General features: G+C 41.2%; 1 protein-coding gene across 6 annotated transcripts in view; it reads left to right on the top strand.

Moving 5' to 3' along the window:
* Positions 1-23,660, top strand: part of LOC126210211 (casein kinase II subunit beta-like) — a 66,171-nt gene that overhangs the window by 25,936 nt on the left and 16,575 nt on the right. For 5 of the 6 annotated variants that reach the window (XM_049939396.1, XM_049939398.1, XM_049939395.1 and 2 more), the window contains exons 3-4: positions 13,804-13,906; positions 17,317-17,505. In XM_049939396.1, coding sequence (XP_049795353.1) covers positions 13,804-13,906; positions 17,317-17,505 — 292 coding nt within the window. The remainder of the gene's footprint in view (positions 1-13,803; positions 13,907-17,316; positions 17,506-23,660) is intronic. The other variant, XM_049939394.1, reaches the window with a different exon arrangement.

Genomic DNA, 23,660 nt, shown 5'->3' with positions numbered 1-23,660 from the left:
CCCCCCTCTCCCCACCCAGGTCCCTTGTTGACAGCCCAGCCTGGCCTCTGCCCCTTCCAACTTTTTTATCCTCTTTATTCTTTACCATTTCTTGGTTTCAGTGACTTGCCTGTGCTGTCTTTTCTCTGGGTTTTTATCTCTCTCGTGTGTGTGGGTGTGGGGGGGGGGGGGGAATTTGCCTTTCACTGCCTTCCATTGACGACCACTCCTGCTTTGCCAACTAATGGATGAAGGGACTGATGATCTTGGAGTTTAGTTCTTTTTCACAACAAACCAACCACAAAGCATTTGCAGACACATTTGTATGATTTTTTTCTTTGTTTTGGTATAGGTAACCTGTTCCCAAGGTTTGCAAAAGCATTTTTGAAGCACTTCATATATTCCACAAGCTATACTATGGTGTGTGATGGAGGGTACTTATGATACAACTTTTTTCATTCATGAATCGGTCTTCCTTAATATGACATTGCCCAATTATTCTTTGAATGTAGGCCTTTTCTCTTAGAATTGCAACAGTAAACCTTTCGGTGATGGACAGTATCATTCTTGTAGCGTCTGTCATTAGAGTAAGTTCAAAATTTCTGTGGTGTTTTTGTGTGTACTAAGTGATAATGTTGTGAAATATATCACTCTTAATTCTTTCTTCTCATTCTTCTGTATTAATACAAAGTGGAAAGGCTCCCAGACAGATTAGTGTTACTTCACTCTTCTTACAACTAGTTTTAGGTGAACTGTGGATCACTCCAGATATAACCAAAGGTTCACCTAATGTCTGGTACTTATTATATTGTCCTGATTGTACGTAGCCCCAGCATAAGCAAAAAATACAAAATTTCATACTCTTGTGATATACAGAGTCTATGTTTTTCAAACATTAATAAATTACACTTCAATCAGATGAGCTGGACAAACTTATAACACTTGCTTTACATTGCTGAATCTGCGTGGCGAGAAGCATTTTCTCACAGTCACCATGTTTAGTAGATTTGTAACACTTCAGACTAAACGTAATGTTGCACTATGAGGATTTCTTAAACTGCTTGAACAGTTGCATTTTGGGAGTGCTGTGTAATGTTTACACATGTATTTCAGCTGTTGATATTTATTAGAACTTATCTTGAAAAATGTAAGTTATCGGCTGCAAATAAATATTACGTGATGGAGTTAATTAAGTATATCAGGATAAAAAAATATTATGGCAAACGTTATCACTAGAATTTCTGAGTGTATTTTTTAAATGTGACAAATTTGTCAACTTAGGCATTCACACGCAAACAGTTCTTTTCGCAGATAATTAATCCTGCAGTGTTTCATCGAAAGTAGGAGGAGTAGTATTGTCACTCGTGAGGCTTGTGGAGAGAGTGATTGTGATACCACTAAGCAGTGTGAGCACAGATAATAAGACCAAAGAAAGGCCTGAAGGTGAATGTCCATTAATTATTTTACTCTATAACAAGTTTATGGGTTGAGTGGATCTTCCAGATGCACTGATTGCGCTATATAGAGTCAACATCAGATTGAAGTAGTACTGCCATTGACTATGTCTTTGCTTCCTTATATGATGGTAGTAAATCCATGGCTATTGCATAGGAGGGCTGTGACTCTTCTGGTGTACCCAAAAATAAGCAGAGGCCACTTTGTCAGTTCAGAGCTGAATATGCAAATAAGTGAAAATAAGACATGCATCAGAGCTAGTTCCCCAATAGGTTGTTCATCAGGACATTGTTGGACATGGCCAATTGTGTCTGCGAGGAGAGGTAGATGCGAGATGCTTAACCGCAAAGGAAATACAATAATTATCTCCCAGAAGTATAAAAACAAACGGTTTTCTGGACTTCCATAAGGAAAACAAAATAAACTATGAGGAAAAACGTTTCAAAGTCTTAAATATTTTCATATGTCAGAAAAATAAGTCATGTGTGATACTGCAGGATTTCTTAGCGAATTTTGATGGAATCTTCTCGGGTTGTCAACAGAGTCAAGGCATCATTCTATGACAACATTTCGACAAGTTTGCTACTCATCATCTTCATGTGAATTGCCTGTTTTATGTCCAGTTTGTATCTTTATAGATGCTGCAGGTTCCAGAAGGAGTTTCACGGACAATGTGGTGGTGGTGGTGGTGGTGGTGGTGGTGGTGGTGGTGTCTCCCAGTGTGTTTGGAGGGTCATAGTGTCATGTTCTGGTAGTGCCTGTCTATTCCTTTCCCACTTTCACATGAGAGCGGTTTTGTGAAGTATTGTTGCTAGCACTACATCCCATGCAGACCTCAGCTGGAAATGGCTATCCCAGTTGACAAGCTCATCGTGGACCCATATCTCAGTTCTTTTGATGATCAAGTTCCCCAGAAACAATTTGTCCAGCACAACACCTCTGTCCATTCAAAATTTAATGTATGACCTTTGTTGAGGCTTTGCTCTGCCACTGAAGAGTTGATAGTTTGCCAGAGGGGGATGCTTCTGGCATGTTCTGAGCAGCATTGCGAATTATAATGTTGCATCTGGCCAAAAAATTGCTTATCATATTAGCAACAGATGCTGTAGACTCAGTGTCCACAGTCCTAGTTTGTCGGTCATTGAGTGTAGCTTGTTTTTGATTCTATCAGATTAGTGAAAAATGGTTTTAATGTTGTTTTTCTCCAGTACGCTGGCAATGCGGGCCATAGATGGCCCAGCACATGGAAAGAACATCAGATGTTTTGTCTTCTTCCAGATCATCTTCTTCCTTATTCTCACTCATCTGGAGAGCGAGAACATCTTATGTGTCTCCGAGTTCTGTTCCTGTGAAAAGTTTCCCTCAGATGATGCATTTTGGTGGGTATACTTCCCTTGTCGCATATCTCTCATGCTCTTTGCATCAGGGTGGTGAGCACAGATTTGCTTTGTGCTGGATGTTTGCAGCTATTGGTATTTAGGTAAAAGTCCATGGGTATGTGTTTTCTATAGAGAGAATGTCCCATCATGCCATCAGTTTTCTTCGACCTCAGTAGTGAACATTATAATGTTATGTATGGTGTTAATAAGATGGTCAGGACATACCAGCATGTTTTCTTCAGCATGCAGCCACACCATAAATGTGTCACCCATGTATCCGTAGAACACCTTTGGTTTCAGATGCATGATATTGAGAGACATTTCCTTGAAGTGTTCCATGTATAGGTTTGCAATGCCTGGCGTATGGAGGGGGGTATCCAATAGTGACTCCATCTAACTGCTGGTTGAATTTCTGCCACATTGGAAGAAGGTGGTAGTGAGCATGTGGCAGAAACTTAAATCCACAGAGATGGAAACTGAAGCCACATTGTGATTGTTTGGACAAGACTTAGTGTCAGGGGTGGGCATAGAATGGTAATTGGATCCTACTATCCCCCACCAGACATCTCGTGATGTAAATGAAAACTGCAGAGGAACCTCATTTCATTTTTACGTAAGTTCACTGATCATACTGTAATCATAAGTGGAGACTTTAATTATCCAACAATCAACTGGCAGAATTACACTTTTTCTAATGGTGACCATGTTAAGACATCCTGTGAAACATTACTAAATATCTTCTCTGAAAACTACGTTGAACACACAGTTTGGAATCCCAGCAATTATAGAAATACATTAGATTTAATGGCAACAAACAGACCTGACTTTATTGAGAATCTGCACATCGAAAGAGTATTAATGAGCATGACGTAATGATTACCCAAGTACGAAGGACAACTAAAACAAGTGGGAAAATATATATTTTCAATAAAATAGGAAAATGTCAGTAGTGTCATACCTCTACATGTACCTGTGCATTTATACTCTGCAAACTACCATGAGGTACATGACAGAGGGTATGTCCGATTGTACAAGTTATTAGGGTTTCTTTTTGTTCCATTCGCAAATAGAATGCGGGAAGAATGGTTGTTCGAATGCCTCTTTGCGTGTAGTATTCTAATCCTGTTGTCGTCACCCCTTTGTGAGCAATATGTAGGGGGTTGTGTATATTATTAAGATTAATCATTTAAAGCAGGCTCTTGAAACTTAGTGCCTTCAAGAGTCTGCCAGTTCAGTTCCTTCAGTATCTCTGTTACACTCTCCCGTAGATTAAACAAACCTGTGACCATTTTTGCTACCCTTCTCTGTATATGTTCAATATCCCCTGGTTGTCCTATCTGGTACAAGTCCTACACACTAGAGCAATGTTCTAAAACCAGTGACACGAGTGCTTTGTAAGCAATCCCTGTTGTAGACTGATTGCATTTCCCCAGTATTCTATCAATGAACCAAAGTCTGCCACCTGCTTTACCCACAACTCAACCTGTGTGATCATTTCATTTGACTCTGGTATTTGTGAGAGTCGGCAGATTCCAACAGTTACTCATTGATATTACACTCAAATGGTACTACATTTTTTTAATTTTGTGAAGTGCAGAATTTTACGTTTCTGAACATTTACAGCAATTTGCCAATCTCTGCACCACATTGAAATCGTATCAAGATCTGACTGAATATTTGTGCAAGAATTATTTGCACTTTTCTCCAGGCACTTTGTGCCTTTCATTGGTCTTGCAGCCTACAACAAACAACTGGCAGAAGGGGAGCAATTTCTTGTATGTAATCCATGTATAATTTCTATTTCTTTGATATCACATTAGGTCCATTTGCTTTCTGCTATTGAGTGATTTTAAATTTGGGTTCTTGTGAATGCCACTGTATTTCTTTTTTTCTGTTTATCCGCACATCTTTTGACACCTGTGGGGCATGTGTAGATTTAACTTTATTTCTGTAAAAACTATAATGTGAGAGTTTTTTGTTGTCTTGATTGCTCACTTGAAATTACATTGATTATACAAGTTGATTCATACAGGCAGGTTTACATTCATGCCTTTTTATGGTTATTAAATGCAAGCTGAGCTGTTCAGATTTACTTTCACAATTAACATAATTTCATGTGAGCAATAAAAATTCACTTGCTATACTTTTTAGGCTTAAAATGGGAAAACAACCATGAACTTTGTGTAATATTTTTATAGAAACAGAGATCCAAAGATGATGACGCACAGTGGTTGAAACACATCTGGATCAATAGAAAGGGAAAATACATTGAGTTTTGCAGAAGGTGGAGTCTGAAAATCGAAATGTGATTCTTAAACATGGAAAAGGCAACAGGGTTGTCCAGTCGCAACAAGATCAATGATTTTAATTACATTTTTCTGTAATCACGTATCTCAATATATGCCACGGAGCATTCGTGTGATGATTTAAAGGAGGAACCACATTAGAATCTTCCACAGTGAAACAATTTTGAAAGACTGAATCCAATATTTCCATCTTCGCTCTTTTCTTCCATTTTGGTACCAATATGATCACTCAGCAACTGTTTATATTGTTGTGATCTTCTTATTGGCTGTAAAAAAGGCTGAAACTTACTAGTCAATGTGGTTGGCAAAATTTCTCTTTCGAATTCATTGGGCACCCTCTCTCATTGCTCTCCTTACACTCATTTTGTCTTTACTCAGCATTTGTTAGCTTGGCTTAAAATCTTTGATGCCTTCTTTGCTTCCAAAACATTTTCCTAACATGACTATTGAACTGTGGTGGGTCAGTCACATCACTAATGAATAATCTTTTTTGGAGTATACAGGAGTAATGTGTATTGTACAGTGCTTTTTACTTTATCCATTTGTGTTCCTCAAGTAAAAGTGTTGATCTTACTGGAACTGGAAGCTCGTCGTCTTTTCAATGATTAAGACTTAAATTTCAGTTTTCAAACTCCACATTCTGCAAAACACAGTGTATCTTTTTCTGTGTGCCCAGATGGGTTTCGACAACTATGTGTCTTCTGTGGATCTCTATTATAATAGAATTATTATGCACAGTTCATGGTTGTTTTCCTATTTTAAATCTAAAAAACTATAACATGTGCATTTTTATTTCGTTTTGATTGCTCGCCTGAAATTATGTTAATTGTGAAAGTGGATTTGTATGGCTTGGCTTACATTTGTCTCCAGTGCTGAATATTTGATTGACTGCTCTGATGAGCTGCAGTTTGTTTCCTGTTACTCATGATAAAAACACTGTGGGGGGGGGGGGGCCTCGATACTGGGACAACTATCTACAACAGTTTCCAGTATTCTTATAAATGCCGCTGCCGCACACGGGCAGAGCCTCCGATAGGTGCGAGTGGTATCGGGATGAATGGTCCGCAATGAAATAGATCAAACTGTACCTACATGGCTGTTTCATCAGTGAGGAACAGTGATTTTAATACAGAAGTTTACTATCCTACGGCATTCCTGTCATTGACTGTGCCTTGGCGCTCTCCCGCTTCAATGAAGCTAATGTTTCTCGTTGAAAATTTTGAACATCGGTTTGGGGAGGTTGCGACAATAGAGAAGATGATACATGGATCTTTGCTGATCGAAACATCACACACCAACCAACCAAAGGGACATCAGGTTGTGTCAAGTTAGGTGATATACCAGTCACAATTTCTCCTCATAACAAGCTCAGTAGAATTTAGAATTCAAGGTGTCATCTTCCATTGGGACCTGACAAAACAAACGGATGAAGAGCTGCACACTAATCTGGTGTCGTGTGGAGTCCATTTTGTTCGCCGCATCCAGATGGGACCCAAGGATAAGAGTGGGCACTGGAGCTTTTACCCTACCCTTAGATGGCACCATTTTGCCTGAGAAGGTTAAGGCCTTGGTCTGTAGGTGTGATTCCAGGCATTTCTTTCCTCTTCTGATGAGACGATTTTAAGTGCCAAAGGTTTGGATACATGTCCTCCCACTGGATTAATCCTCTATGGATAATTTAATCGTATTCAAGAGACTGCAGATGCAAGTTTGGTTTTTAATAAAGAAAAGAAAGCTGGAGTGTTGGGGGCAATATGTATTAACTGTTTGGTTCCACACTCCATCATTCCAAGTATGGACTAAATACAGTTGCATTTGTGACCATCCACCACCCATGGCTGTTTCTGGCGTCCTTGTCAATGGTAACATCTGCACTGATCCTATAGTACTTGCCAAATGGTTTCCGGCACACTTCGTTGAAGTTTCCACTTGCAGTAATTACCACCCTATTTTTCCTGGCCCAGAAACCCCTTATAGAGTGCCGTCCCCCATCTTTCCATGCACACGGCTCGTCATACACTGTCCCTTTTAGTGAATGGGAGCTTCATATCCCTTGGGCAGTGTCTCATGATACAGCCCCTGGACCCGTCAAAATCCGCATCCAAATGCTCAAACACCTCCGTGCCAACAGCATGCAGCGTATCATCCGGCTTTGTAATCACATTTGGCGGGAGGGAGTATTTCCCTCTCAATGATGAGAGGGAACATGAAAGGACCCACATTTTTTAACTAACTACCGATCAATCTCTCTAAAGAACGAGCTGTGTAAGCTATTCGAAGGAAGCCGGAGGCCATATATCGCGATTCCAAAGTGTCCTCCGGGCTTTCCGCTCCACCGCAGATCACCTGGTTCATTTGGAATCTGTAGTGCTTTTGCGCATCGCTGTCATCTGATTGCTGTGTTCTTTGACCTACAGAAGGCATACACCACCACCTGGCAACATCCTATCTACACTGCATGAGTCTGGTGTCCAGAGCAGTTTACCCATTTTTATCCAGAATTTCCTATCTCTCAGATTTCCCCCCCCCCCCCCCCCCTCCCCTCCCCCCTCCGGTTCTGGATAGACTGAGGCTGTCAGGAATCAGTTCTGGATGTAACGCTGTTTGCTATCGCCGTCAAAGGTACTAGGGTAATCCCAAAAGTAAGGTCTCCTATTTTTTTTTTTTTTTTTTTTTTTTTTTTTTTTTTTTTTTTTTTTTTTTGTAAGTACATAGACCTGTTTATTTCTACAATAGTTTACATCAGTTTACAACTTGTTCATTTAGCTATTTTTTGACATAATCACCATTTCTGTCGATGCATTTTTGTAGATGCTCTGGCAATTTTTGTATGCCCATGTCATACCAGCTCACCGCCATGCTGCTCAGAAAGTTATTTCTTTCACCTCGTCATCGGAGTTGAATCGCTTTCCGGCCAAATGTTCTTTTAACCTAGGGAACTAGGCGCCAAGTCTGGACTAAAGGGTGGGTGGGTGATTATGTTCCACTGAAACTGTAGCAGGAGAGCAACGGTTTGCCGAGCGATGTGTGAGTGAACGTTGTCATGGAGAATGTGTACGCCCATGCTCAACATTCCTCTTCTCTGCTTCTGAATTGCCTATTTGTGTTTTTTCAGAGTCTCACAGTACCTGTCAGCGTTAATTGTGCTCCCAGCGATTCAGCTCCAACGATGAGGTGAAAGAAGAGGTTCACAACTTTCTGAACAGCTTGGCGGTGAGCTGGTATGACATGGGCATACAAAAATTGCCACAGCATCAACAAAAATGCATCGACAGAAATGCTGATTGTGTCGAAAAGTAGCTAAATGTTCAAGCTGTAGGAAACCTTGCTTTTGGGATTACCCTTTTATCATAAAAGCAATGGGCTCCAGTCCCCCCATCACTGTAAGTTGACAATCTTTGCTTGTACTATGCCTCTGCACACTGCTGAGCACTAGCTTCAGGGGGCTGTTGGAGAGTCCATGACTGTGATCTGAACCATGGCTACCAATTTTCCACTGCAAAATCACAAGCGATGCATTTTTATCAACCCCGGACTGTGCATCCACACCAAGAAATTTATCTTGGTGACCAGTTACTTGAAGTCATTGACACACTCCAATTTTTAGGTATTTTTATTTGACGACATGCTTGCTTGGCTGTCGCATGTCTGCTGGCTCAAGGCAACTTGCATGAAGCAGCTGAATGCTCTCCATTTTCTTAGTCACTCCTCGTGGGATGTGGACCTTACAGTTCTTCTGAGATTTTACAAAACGCTGATTTTATCCCTCTTGGACTATGGATGTGATGCCTATGGGTTGGCAGCACTGTGTGTACTGAGCCTGCTGGACCCTGTTAACCAATGGGGTCTTCCATACAAGCCCCATTGACAGCCTCATGGTGGAAGCTGGTGTCCCACTGCTGCGCATCAGACAACAGCAGCTTCTGGCAAGTTACACAGTTCCTGTCAGTCAGATGCCTACCAACCCATGTCACTCAACTCTGTTTCACAACCAGCAGTTCAGACAGTTCGCGCATCACCCAAAACTAGGATGATCAGCTGGGATCCAACTCTGTATTCTACTGAAGGACCTCCAACAGCCTACACTAGTCTGTCTTCCTAGAGCTCCCTCTTGACATTGCCCATGGTCTGTAAGATGTCCTGTGATATGGATGGACCTCTTTGTAGCCCCAAGAAGGATGCGTGATCTTACACTTTTCTGACACCTGTTTCTTTCAGTCCCTCGCAATTATTGTAATTTGGTATGCATCTACACAGATGGATCGAAAATCAACAACGGCGTCAGTTACGCTCTTGCACGTGCAAGGGGACATGAGACACATTCTGCGGAGCACCTGCACTGTGTACACTGCAGATTTGGTTACCATCTCTCAGGCTTTGCAGTATGTCAAATTCCAGCCCATTACCAACTTTCTGATTTTTAGTGATTCCGTGAGTTGCTTAAAAGGCATAACCCTTTTGGTTGCAAACATCCAGGACCTACTGGAGACAGTGACCGTCATCTGGGCACTGAGCCATGTAGGCATTCCAGGAACTTAACTCACCAATCATCTAGCTAAAGGCACAACTACAGGAGATCAACTTTGTCGAGATACCGGGCCCAGACTTAAGATTACAACTCCGAAACAATATTTTGAGGCTCTGGGAATTGGAATGGCAGGCTACTATGGTCCAGAACAAATTAAGAGCAATTAAAGTGTCCACTAAGGTGTGGCAGACATCTTTTCAGGCTCCTCGGAAAGGTGCCATTGTGTTGTGCCGACTACACATTGGCCACACGAGACTCACCCATAAGTTTTGTATGTGTCAGGAGGATCCTCCTCACTGCAGCTGCAGTAGTCTACTTATGCTAACGCATGTCTTTGTTGAGTGCATCCTGCTGGCTGATTTGCAGCATGCTTTCAGCCTCCCTTGTACAGGGATGCTGCCTTTTTTTTTTTTCTTTTTCTTTTACTTATTGAGGTACAACATTGTCAGGCCCTTTTAAACTCTTTGACTTGCTTATATAGTTTGAGCAGCCTAGTCCTCATTGTTTTAGCTTTTTACATTTTGACATGTTTCTCTCGTGATTTGGAGGGACGGATGACCGTTGTTTAGTCCCTTAAACACATCATCATCATCATCATCATCATCATCTTATAAATGGCAACCTTATCACTGACATTTTTGTCATAGGTGAGCAGTTCGGACTGCACATTGCTGAAGTTTCAGCAACCAGTAATTGCCAGTTCTCATTCTTGTCCTGTAAATGGACAATGGATGCAGTCAGTGTACCATTCTGCACAAAACCTCTCAAACTGTATAATGTTCACTCAGTGAAATGTGACACCATGTCTAGACACATCGCCAGTACCCAAACTAAATTTATAACTGAACACTGAAACACATCAGCAATAATTACCTTAAGTACATGTTCTCAAGGTCTTAGTCTGTTAGACTTCCACCTCTACTGAAACCTTGAGCAGTACATGGCCTCTTCCACACACTTCACGAACTGTACATATGTCTCGAGTTGCTTACCAGTACTTATCCAGAACATCAATTGGGAACCAATTGTCACAAAGAATGTAGTTGGCTAAGGAGCAGTCCTGAATCTCTCTTTTCACAATTGCTGTTAGTGACATCACATTTGCTGTGGATCATGCGGTTTTTGCATCGCCATATGTATGAGTGTCACTCAGAAATTGTGTTACCTATTTCATAAAAAAAAAGTTATATGTGATGAAATTTGGCAACAGATGTCACATTTGAGCTGGTTTTCAACACAGTCAGCAATGGAATTGAAACACCTGTCATATTGAGAGATCAGATTTTGTTTTCCTGTGTCGTAAATGTCTGCCACATGGGAACAGATCCAGCTTGTGACAGTCATCATTTCTTGGTCATTGTAATTGCTTACCAGAGGACAGCGATTTTTTGAAATGTAAGAAAAGACAAAATCATAGGGAGCCAGATCACGACTGACGGTTTTCTATAATGTGCTGCTGCACCAGCCCCACGAGGCTGTTACCGATGAGGGACAGTTTCTCACAGCCATCTTCAATGTGGATACTTTGATGACCTTCAGAAAATTTTCTACACCAGTGATGCACTGTCTGTTTGCTTATGACCTTGGACTCATACATATGATTAAATTCAGTAGGCACTACACTTTGTGCATTAAGAACCTTTATCACAGACCAATCTTGCAGTTGGTGGGAGAAAAATAAGAGCTGCCATTTTAAGCCATTGATGCAGCAATACTGACAACAGTGAAGACTTTTCCTGCTGTCATGTGACTGTCATAGTTGTGTTGCACTGTAAGCCGCCAACCGAGCAAACGAGGCTTTTAACTGCTATAATGATTTACACCAGCTGGACCGACAGACAGATCACTCCCCATGAACTTGGATACATAAATGATTCTGTCAAGCAATGGGTTGAATGATATGACTGTAAAAGAGTCCTGGGTGTTGGCTCTTGCAGAAAGCGTTAAGGGTTTAATAACTAGAAGGGTGTTTCATCAGACTGCTGAACTAAGTTGTAGCCCAATTTATTACAATCATTGCTTGTAAGTACATAAATAATCAAGAAAGCATTAATTGAGCACTAACATGAGAAATAAATTACAAAATGAAGGAACTACCAATTATGAACATTGACAAGCACTTAAATTGAAGGTTGATTGGTTTGATAAATTCAGCAAGGAACAAGTGGGATGGGATAACCAGTCATGTCAATGGGTCAGTCGCAAAAGTATATAATTGTGGAGGGCTGTGCAGTGATTATCGTAATCATGCGAGAATGCCCTTTGAAAATTGCTTGCAAGTGACAGTGGGGTTAGTCACCAATGAGACCTTGAATCTTTAGGACTTGAGACTTAATACATTCCTAATCAAACTTAGAAGGTATCGACAAAAAAGGTCCAACTGCTTTCATCCTTGGTTGCCCTGCTTTGCACGAGACTCTTACCACAGTCGAGGAGTCAAGAGCGTAGTATGCCGAATGTGCCAGAGGCTCGTGCCAGCCAATGGTCATCAGATGTCATGTGACTGGCTGACGTTGAGATGCAAGTGTGGTGTAAGTTATCCAAAGGGCTTCCTTCCGGGGCATACAATTTTGAGGACACTGAGCTCCAAACTTGCACTTCTGAGATATCTCTCTTATGTCACCTAATGGGCTGTTTTTCCATGTCTGGTATCCTGAGCTACCACTTACAAATATTTTTTTAGAGCATTCATTGGGCTTCCTAGAGAGAAGTCCTTATTCCATGGCTGTCACACTTTCTCCCCCACAAGGTGAGACGAAAAAATCTTTTAATAGTAAACAGCTTCCCACGAGAAGGTAGTGACAAATATCTCCCGACCAGCCTGGCACACTCAGTTTTTCTAGGAAAAGCATTACCAGTGAAAAAACAAGGTTCCACCTTGAGCAGAGGGACTGATTTCTAAAAATAATTTATCTGAAACTGGCTGGATGCTTGACACAGTTCATTCCACTCGCCTTTTTTAGACAGACTCATAAACCTGCAGTGTGGTCACAGCCAGTCGAGCTGGACAGCATAGGGTCCCATAACTGTCTGATGGCCACGGTTCAGGTCGCTACCTCTGCTTCTAGCAGCTTAATTCTTACAAGTTGCATATTCTCTCTTGGGACCTCTGGGTGGCTAGCCACCAACTTCCCCCTCCATCAGTGAGGACCTGCCCAAAACTGTATCAGATTAATACAGCACAAGAAGTATGGGATATGCAACTAACTACAGAGACAAAGGGAAATTAAGACATGTTACCATCTCGATCTTTGATATCACCAGTATAGCACCAGATATTCAGACGATATAAACATGGTATGGATTTCGATAAAATGAATCGAAAGCAGTTATGCGAGACATGTCAGTCCACCACTTGACTGACACGTTTAAGTGCATGTGCTATATTTTCCGCTAAATAAGTTTGCTTAAGAAAAGCAGAAAACTTAATTTGTGGATCATCCTCATAAATGACTTCTGCATTACAGCCCCCCCATCAGTGGTTACAGCCGAATGGCAGCCACTAGATGCCATTTGATAAGCTCAAGATTGGATCCTAAACCATGCCAGTTCTCCTCTGTAAAAACCCACATTGAAGGACTATGCACCCAAATTCTGAACTTCTAGGCGCAGGAGTATTGGAAGCGATGGAGTAAAGGTCATGTTTTTGACTGTGTTGACTACAGCCCTCCCTGTTGCCCACAAAGAGCCAGCGTGCAGTTATGTTGCTTTCTTCTCGGGGTACCTTTAAGCTGTACTTAACAGGTAGAGGTTGTCAGCTAGTTTCATTGACTGCGAGCAACCACTAAGTCAGATTTTCAATTTTTTGTGACTCACATTAGTGATTTCATGTCAGATGAAGTCATTGTGGTGTGCCTCAAGTTGGGGGCAACTTCCCATGTTGCCTACTCTTCACACCATTACTATGCTATTTGACATTTCCCAGGAAGTGTGGAATCTCTGAACTGCTAGTTACATAAGATAGTATTACTTAATGGAATGTGTTAATAATTACTTTATGCTCCACTAACTGTATTACTGGACTGTTCAATCTGTTAAATGGTTTCTTGTAATTTTTTTTGTCTTATGTTACCTGCCTCACAAACATTGCATATGGAAAGTTTTTAGTCTGCTAATTTTTGTGTGGCATTAAAATTTTGTGAGTGCTGCTCTGCAGGTGGATGAAGACTACATACAAGACAAATTCAACTTGACTGGACTGATAGAATGTGTTCCTCACTTCCACAATGCTCATGACATGATTTTGGATCTGGAACCAGGTGAGTCTATATCAGTAGGTATTGGCTTACACTTGTGAAATTATGTAGCTATTTTACAGTGTAAGAGTTTTTGCAGTGAAGTGACTTGTTGAGGCATCATTGAAAGAACAGTAATTTGGTGATTAAAGCTGTGTTTGTACAGGCACAGAAACTTGCACATGCTGTTATCAGAACCACCTTCAGAAGCTGGTACATAAGTGTTTTTCCACATCACGGTCGAAATTTGTACTGGCACAGTTGTCAAGATGATGTCAACTGAAATAATGTCTGTGGATGGTGACTACAGTTGTGTAGATTTTAGATCAGAAGCTACAGAAACTATTGGAGAATAATTGAATACTGAAAATGAAAATAAACATAGTTTTCATAGAAATAATTTGTGGACATCATACACATAAAAGGTATCGACAGGGAACAAAGTTACATTTGGAAACCACCTTTGAAAGAGAGCAATTAATTTTCAGTTTCTTTTGAGCTTTGTTTCTTCCTTTAGATAAGTCAGATACACACGTGAGATGGCATACCAATTTGCGTTAATTTACAAGTAATGGTGAGGTACCTGGCAACTGTAAGCACACTTAGTACCACTATTGTATACTTGGTGTATTTCTAAATGCATAATTTTTAAGTACTTTTGTGAAAGGATGACTTCTATTTGTGGTACCCTGAAGGCATATTATAAAGTAAGTGTCTTATCCCAACAATTGTGCTTTGTTTTTGTTCATAGTCAGGTTTTTGGAGCAAACATAAATATTCCTATAAATGAGTCTGTAACCACTTTGTACCTTTGTGAAAAACCAGTCATCATGCAGTGATTGCACCAATAAGAAAAGTATTATGACTGAAATGACGTATTTCAGTTCAAGAGTAACATGAAATCTCTGGAAAAATATCTTGATTAGACCATATTATACTGCTTTAAGACTATTCAGTGATTGAAGAGAATCATTGACGGCTAGAATGAGAATACTATAACAGGCTTTATGAACATTATACCACTTTACAAAATATGTATTTACATAGTTGAAAACAAAGCTCATTTTGTAGCAGTAACGCTAACTATTCGCATACACAGATGATTAAAGACCTTTGCTGTCTAAATGATTGCAGATCCACCTAGTGCAAGGTGGACAGTAGAGGTTAATGTGCCATTGGCCATTAAGTTAAATGGCTTTTAACTTTTCTTATTGTCAGGCCAGTAGGAAAGACAGTGAGTCAGTTTGGTGCCACCGTGGGTCAGTTGACTGACCGGTGTAGTGGTGGAGGGATGCATGTGCAAGTTTTCGTTGCCTGTGGGAACTGTTTAAGGCCATTGAAGTAACACTGAAGTGTGTTATGCTGGTTGTCCAAAATATTACACACTTTTCTTAGTTATAAAACTATCATTTTGATGGAATCCTCATTCTGCCAGATGAGCAAAAGGGCATTTATATTGAATATTGCAACAAATTTTTGGCAGATGCCATGAAGACTCCTCTTACTTTAAGTGATGTATCTAGGAACATACAACAACCCCTTACATATTGCTTCCACAGGGATAGTGAGACACAAGATTACGTTAATTACTGTGCACAGAGGGGAATTTAAACAGTCATTCTTCCCTAACTGTGTATGTGAATGAATGGGGAGCTGTTACAGTTGGAAGTACCCTCTGCCTTGCACTTCAGTGTGTTGCATTTTATGGATGTAGTTGCAGACCTGGACCTCGAGGGCAACAGTTACTGAAATTGTAATTGTGATGAAACCTAGGTTTACGAGCTTGATCCAGAAACTTGGCATTTGTGAGCTGTTTTCATTTTTCTGATAAATGTCCACCAATGAAAGTGAAGTGATACAGAACAACCCAAAAAACCAATTGCTGTGGTGACATTATTCTTCAAGTTTGATTTTTTTTTTTTTTTTTTTTTTTTTTTTTTTTTTTTTTCGTGCTACCTACTCATCTTGGTTCCGTTCTGAAAAGAAATGAGTTGTGTGTAATTTGAGCCGAATAAGAAAAGGGGAAGGTGTATACCTTGGCCCCTACATTAAGGAAAACGCAAAAAAAAAAAAAGTTTTATCTCAAAGAATAGTAACAGCTGATTAATCAATAACTTTCAACTTCAATTAATACAGCAATCTTAATATATTTAATAATACAATTTATAAAGCTATGTTCAAGGTTTGTGGGCTGAACACAATGAAAAAATCATGTTTTCTTTGAGAAATTCTTATTTTTTTATTCTTTTTCTACAGCCTGAAACTGTGTGGTAGTGCTTGCATAATTTGAAGCATGTGCTACTTCTGTTCATCTTGTTATGTAAATTACTTAGTGTAGCCCTCCCTGACTTGCCAGCTCTTTCACATAAATCATTTACAACTTTGAGTATTAAGAAAAGGATAGATTGCTATCCACCATAAAGAGGAGATACTGAGTTGCAACCATGCTCATCAAAAACTGTTACAGATGTGAGCTTTTGGCCAAAATAGATTTTTCCAGCATGCACACGGACATGTATATTCATACAAGCACAACTCAGACACACATGACCACTGTCTCTGGCCACCTCGCATACAAATGTGTTTTTTTAACAATTCAGCAAGACAGTGCCTCCTTCTGGAAAATGTGCACTCTAAATGTACCAGAGGACTAGTGATGTGTATGGGATACATTTGAGTGCATCATAACACTATCAACAATAGTTCGCTGTTACAGCTTCTCAAATGTGTTTAGAAGCTTCTAGAACAGGTGCCAAGTAGGCCTGTGGGGGCTATTCTGCATTGTCATAATGTCCTTGAATACAGCCAGCCTCATCATTCATTTATTGAAGTACATAACAGTCAAACTTAAAATTCATGTTCCCTGCTGCTCTCACATGATCCCATGTGATTGTTTCTTTTTCAGTACTGTGAAACTCAATTCCTTGGAAAGAGGTTTCATGAGCTCTGAAGAAATCGTGGGAAATTTTTTTCCAAATACCGACTTTAAGAATGCGAAAGTGCATAGTGTTTTGCAGAAAATTTAGTGATTGGAATAATTAGCACTTCACTGTTTCACTTTTGTTCTTTCCATGTTTAGGTTCTGTAATTGTGCAAAAGTGAGTAAAGTTAGGTACTCCAGTAAAATGCAATCTTTGATACACAACAAATACATACATAAGTAGCTATTTTTGATGTAATCCTCGATCTTCAGGCCTGTTTTCCATAAAATACTTGATAAATATAATGTCTTATTTTACTGTACGTAAGGAACACAAATGTACTTCACATATTGACATATATAAACTTGTTAAACAGAGCCCTAAACAATAATATACTAATTGGTTGAATATTGTCAACTTGATACTGACATCATTGCCCAGCTCTACATTTATTGTAGGTTCCATTATTTGTGACAATCTTTTGTGCATCTTTTGTATGTAGCGCTTTTTCAGTAGATCCAGAGGAGTCTGTACTTGAAGCAGACGAAGTGGAAGCAGCCGCAGAACTTCTGTACGGTCTTATCCATGCACGCTATATACTCACTAATAGAGGAATTGGCCAGATGATGGAGAAATATGAATCTGGCGTCTTCGGCTACTGCCCCCGAGTGTACTGCCATAGCCAGCCATTGCTGCCAATAGGTCAGTTGTGTGAGAAGAAAAGTTTTCTCATTACGCCTTACCTCACCTGTCTTACCCAGAATCTTCCTAAGTTTGTAGACTTGGACCAAAATGTGCAGTCTGTAAATGGAGATTTGATTGATGTTTACTAGCCCATTCTTATTTCTCTTAGCTCCAAATTGAAGAACAGTAGAATAGAACATTAGGAAAGTTTATTTATTCACAGTGTTTTCCACATTTGGAGGTATGTCACATTCTGCATTCATGCAACACGTGTGTATGTGTGGGGGGAGGGGCTAATATGTGTACATGCATGCAATTCGAGGAGTGGTACTGTGTCCTGTGTTGCCTTCGCATCCATCATACCAGATTGATATATAGTTTTATCTTATGTAATGCAACCCCACATTGTGGCTGGGGAGCCTTTCAGACAGTAGCTCACATTCTTGTGGAAATCCCACTCTTTCGGGCTCGCCATTCCAAGTGTTGTCTTCTGGATAATATTGACAGACAATGTACAGATAGGTGAACTGGTTCTCAGTCCATGAAATTAGTTTTATTTTCAGATTAGATAGTTTAAAATGCTTTTGGGGCAACGGTGAGGTTGTAGGGGTTGGGGTGTCTTCCATCACATGCCTTACCCAGAGGACTCTCGACCCTATCTCTTCAGCCAGATGCAATGGTCATCCTTTTTTCACTTTGTTTTACTTACTTTTAGATGCAGTTGGAGCTTTTTTCTGCCACACCCTATTTTATATTTCAGGAGTACCATTTGGATAAGGGCAGGACCTAAAGGATTTCTTATCCTCAATACTAGCTCATGACGAAAGAACAGTTGTGAGGTTTTTAAGCTTCAATAAGAGAATGTGTTCTATTCCCATCTTTAATACTTTGACTGTAATGGATTGAGGATGGACCAGTTGTGGGAGGGACACCACAATTGCATGCTGCTCCCTGGAAGACACTCTCCTGGCCCCACCTTACTACTAATCTGAGTATTCTCTTAGCTTATTTTACTACTGTCAGTCCAACTGAAGTTCATTATTCTTCTAGCATTCTGACTTTAATGACTACAATGTTCCTAGATAAAAGGTGGAATAAACGAGGTCACTGGCTGAGCCCATCATTGAGTTTATATCTTTTAACTCTCTTCAAATTATTTCTCATCTCTGGCATCAATACTGCTTCTAATGCATCAGTTTTATCATTCCTACACCTGTCACAATGCTATCAACTTCCTATCTAACATTGCCAACTCCAAATTAAATCGCTCGCGACTGTGGGATTCCTGACCTCGTAGTTTTGTCCTTTAAGCCCGTTCTGTGCTCTATGCCCAACCAGCCAGACTCAAGGAATGAGGTGAAGTTAAGCACTGGTCTGTTTGCCTATTTAATTCCTTGGTTTTGTTTTCTTGATTCAGCATCATCAATGCCTGTTGTGTACACTCTGGAAGGTATTCTGTTTAAGGTTTATGGTCATAACCACATATAGTAGAGCTGGTGTATTTTTTCCAGCTTTTCAGTATGTGAATTTTTCATTTTCCTGCAGTGTAGTTTCTGAAGATGGTCAGTTTATTGCAGAGACCAATCACAATTAAAAGCATCTTATTGTAATTTTATCAAAAAGAAACAAAAATAATTGCCCAATCCTAAGGGCATACAGTTTTCCTCCCTTCTCCCACCTCCAGTCACTGAAAACCTTTGCTGTTAAACAATGCTGTATCTGGTAGCCACTTTTGAATGATGTGTTTGCACTGAGTGAGCAGTAAGCAGTTCTCGGACCACTGTTGAAGCTACTTAAAGCACACTTGTACAACATTGTTTTGTATTTTGAATGCCTGAAACTTGGATGACAAAACTTTGCTCATTTTCGCCCGGCTGCTTTTGTGATTTTCTCAGGAAAAATTACAAAAGAATAAGCATGGCACGTGCTGCAACGATGGGGTAAAATGAAAAACTTATTAATGTTACTTTATGAGCTTGTATAATAATTTCAGATTCAGCGGAGAAATATGTGGGAACCCCCTATCACTCAGAAAACCATTGATTAACTATTATGAGAGGAGCTGTTGTAGCACTATAACTAATACTATCATGAGAGAAGCTATAGCACTATGTGACCGGCTGACAGCAATATTGCTATTTCTTAAAAGTTGAAAGGGCTACAAAACATTATATATGTGTCTATACTCATGGGTGCTGTGTGAGTGTTGTCACATGTTCATCTCTACCTGCCTGAGATTTAAAAAAAAAAAAAAGAGCCCTCTATTTTCCCCCAGTTGTTGGTTATGAGATAATTGTTTTCAGCAATGACATGTCAATCTGCAACATGGACAAATGCAAAATAACAATGTTAAAAGTGTAACAAATACAATGCTCCTCTGTGCCCTACTGCAGTAACCTTTCAAGTTAATGCAAGTGTAACGATGCAAGAGGTACCAAATTTGTCATAAAAGTCCGTAAATTACTCAACTGATAGTATTTTTCAGTACAAGTATTTCGTTGATTCCAAGCAAGTATCAATTCGTGATGTCACCATCCAGGCATGAGTTGACAGTAATCTGAATCCGTTTTAGCAGACTAGTAGTTTCTTTCACGGGATAAAATTTTACTGATTATGAAATAAAAGTTCTTGATGTTTATTTAGAATAGGAAATGTTTAATTATTAATTGCATGCCATTATTTATCTGTTTAATATAAAGGTATTTTGATTTTTGTATGCGTGTAAAAAGTGTGAATTTATGTGCAGATTTTACTCTTAGATGAGTTACCACTTAGTGCTAAAAGTGCCCGTGACAGTTCACTGACCTGTGCGGTAAATTTCATTTTGTGATTTTGAGCCGAATAGAGACAAATCCAGTTTCACTTAGACTTTATGTGAGATAGACACATAACATTATTACCAAAAGTCGTTTGAGTGAGGAAAATATTGGTGAAGGAGTGCCAAATGTAATAAATATAGGACAGCAATCACATAATTTAAGTGCTACTAATATCATTGATGTGGAGGTGACAGTAGAAGCAAACCCAAGAAAAAGTAGAAATGGTCAATATACAGGAGTCTATAAATACCATAGTTACACAGGAATCTTACATTAAATGTTACAGAGCTTAAAGACGATGATATTATTATTAAATTCATGGCCAGTATGCAGCGTCAGTTAACTGAGAATATGGGACATATAGATGATAAGTTTGATACTAAATTTGATTCCCAAACTGAAAAATTTAACACTCAAATGGGTTTACTCCAGAAAATATGGGTTTACTAAATGAAAAATTTGACAAGAAGTTTGAGTCACTTGAAAATCAAATTGTTTCACTTAAAGAAGATAATAGACAATTAAATGAGAAATTCGATAACTTAAAACAAGAGTGGGAAGAATCAGGTTGCCACCAGTGTCTTCATCTTGGCCTTCGAGGGTGATACATTGCCCGAGAAGGTCAAGGTGATGATCTACTGGTGTGATACAGTGCTTTAAGTGCTGGAAGTTCGAAAATATGTCTTCCCGCTGTACTTCCAGCGTCTCATGTCGATATTGCGGATGCCCACCACATCCCAATACTCCATGTGCCCCGCCTCCCATCTGTGTCAACTGCAGAGAGCACCATTTGCCTTTCTCGCCTGACTGCAGGATTCTCCAGGAAGACCTACACTGAGGCTAAGAGAAAATTTGAACGCCTGCATCCTGTGGGTTTGAAATCGTCTTAACCACCACTACAACAGCTCTGGCACCATCGACTCCGCCAACCCAGGTCTCCTCTCAGAGCCGGAAAACTACACCTGCCCCCTTGATGGTGAGGGGCATTTCCCTCCCTGTTGCGGCTGCACCACCTATTTCTGGAGCAACCCCCACCCCCCACCCCCAAACCATCAGGGATGTCCGTCCCCAATTCTAAGCTGGAGAAGTGTAAGTCTTGTTACCTTCTCTCGCTAGGAAGGGGTCCGTTGGGTCACTCCCTTCCCAAGTTTCTTCTAGGAGGAAAGACTACACCCGCCAGTGGTTGACGAGTCCAAAAGCAGCTGCTCATAGGGCTTCACGCTCATCCTCAGTCCCAGAGACGGAGCCAGTGAAGTCCTACCTGCCAGGGAAACCCAAAGAGCAGCGAAAGAAATCCAAAAAGAAAACCCCCAAGACCAAGGGAATTGTGGTGGCGCGCACACACCACCACTACCTACAAGCTCTGTGGCTGAGGATGAGGTGGAGATTTTGGCGTCCGCTGAGGACCTAGATCTCGCCAGACCCTCAGATACAATGGATATACACTGCTCAGGCAATAAATCGGTGGCAGCTGGTGACTCTGAGGTGTAAACTGCCTCATTGAATGTTCAACGCGTCTCACGATGTCATCCTCCAGTGGAATTGCAGCAGTTTTTTCCACCGCCTGGCTGAGCCACGGCAACTGTTCAGCTTTACACCTGTTATCTACATTGCCCTCCAGCAAACCCCTCTTGAAGCTGTGGCTGTCAGAATAAGGACGATGCAGGAAATAACTGTCTGCAATGTATATCTTCCTCCAGATGGTGCAGTACCCTTGTATGTATTAGCTGCGGTCGGGGTGGATCCTGGAGTCACGTAGCTTGCTGGCTCAGTGACAGGGCGGCTTCTACCAGGGTCGCTCTACCAGTGATAATCTTGTGTCCATCGAGTCTGCCATCCGAACAGCCTTTTCCAGATGGCAACACCAGATTGCCGTGTTTCTTTTAATTACGTAAAGCATACGACACGACTTGGTGACATCATATCCTTGCCACATTGTATGAGTGGGGTCTCCAGGGACCACTCCTGATTTTTATGCAAAGCTTCCTGTCAGTCTGTACTTTCCGTGTCCAAGTTGCTGACTCCCATAGTTCCATCCATATCCAGGAGAATGCAGTCCCGCAGGGCTCTGTATTGAGAGTCTGTCTATTTTTAGTGGCGATTAACAGTCTAGCAGCAGCTGTCGGGCCCTCAGACTTCTGCATTTTGTACTTCTGCTCCTGTACTGTTGTTGCCGAGCGGCCCCCAGGGAGCCATCCACAAGGTGCAGTCATGGGCTCTAGCCCATGTCTTCCACTTTTCAGCCGCAAAGTCATGTGTCATGCACTTCTGTCAGTGTTGTACTGTTCATCCGGAACCCGCACTTTACCTTAATGATGATCCACTCACTGTAGTGCAGACATATCAGTTCCTAGGACTGGTTTTCGTTGCTCGATTGACTTGGCTCCCTCATCTTCATCAGCTTAAGCAGAACTGCTGGCAGCACCTCAGTGCCCTCCATTGCCTGAGCAACACCAATTGGGGTGCAGGTCGCTCTATGCTGCTGCAGCTCTACAGAGCTCTTGTCCAATCCTGAATTGACTGTGGGAGTGTGGTTTATTGTTCAGCAGCACCTTCAGCGTTGCATTTACTCGACCCTGTGCACCACTGTCGGGTTGGATTAGTGACAGGAGCTTTTAGGACGAGTCCGGTGACCAGCGTTCTGGTGGAGGCTGGTGTCCCTCCACTGCAGATCAGACAAGTGCAACTGCTTGCCAGTTACGCAGCACACATTCGTAGTTCCCCAGAGCATTCGAATTACCGTCTCCTTTTACCGCCCGCAGCAGTCCATCTCCTGCATGAGCGGCCCAGTTTGGGGCAAACAATTGCGGTTCGCATGCAGTCCCTGCTCTCCGAACTGGAGTCCTTCCCTTTATCACCTCTACTTGCGGTCCGTTCACGTACGCCTCGGCCGCAGCTTTGTCTGGACCTTTTGGATGGCGTTAAGGACTCCGTGAACCCCGCCGCTCTCCGCTGTCACTTCCTCTCGATTCTTGATGTGTTCCAGGGCTCTGAAGTGGTTTACACACACAACTCAGTGGCTGGTGGTCACACGGGCTTTGCGAATGTTCATGGAGGACATATTGAGCAGCACTCCTTGCCAGTTGGCTGCAGTGTTCTCACTGCAGAGCTGGCTGCCATATCTCATGCTCTTAAGTACATCCACTCATGCCCTGGGGAGTCATTTCTCCTGTGTTCTGACTCATTGAGCAGCCTGAAAGCTATCAACCAGTGCTGCCCTTGCCACCCTCTGGTAGCGTCCATTCAGGAGTCCATCTTTGCTCTGGAACAGTCCTGCCATTCCGTGGTGTTTGTGAGGACCCCAGGACACGTCAGAATCCCAGCAATGAACTTGCTGACAGACTGGCCAAACAG

Source organism: Schistocerca nitens, chromosome 10, assembly GCF_023898315.1.
Source record: "Schistocerca nitens isolate TAMUIC-IGC-003100 chromosome 10, iqSchNite1.1, whole genome shotgun sequence".
NCBI lineage: Eukaryota > Metazoa > Arthropoda > Insecta > Orthoptera > Acrididae > Schistocerca > Schistocerca nitens.
This window is presented reverse-complemented; position numbering and strand designations above follow the sequence as displayed.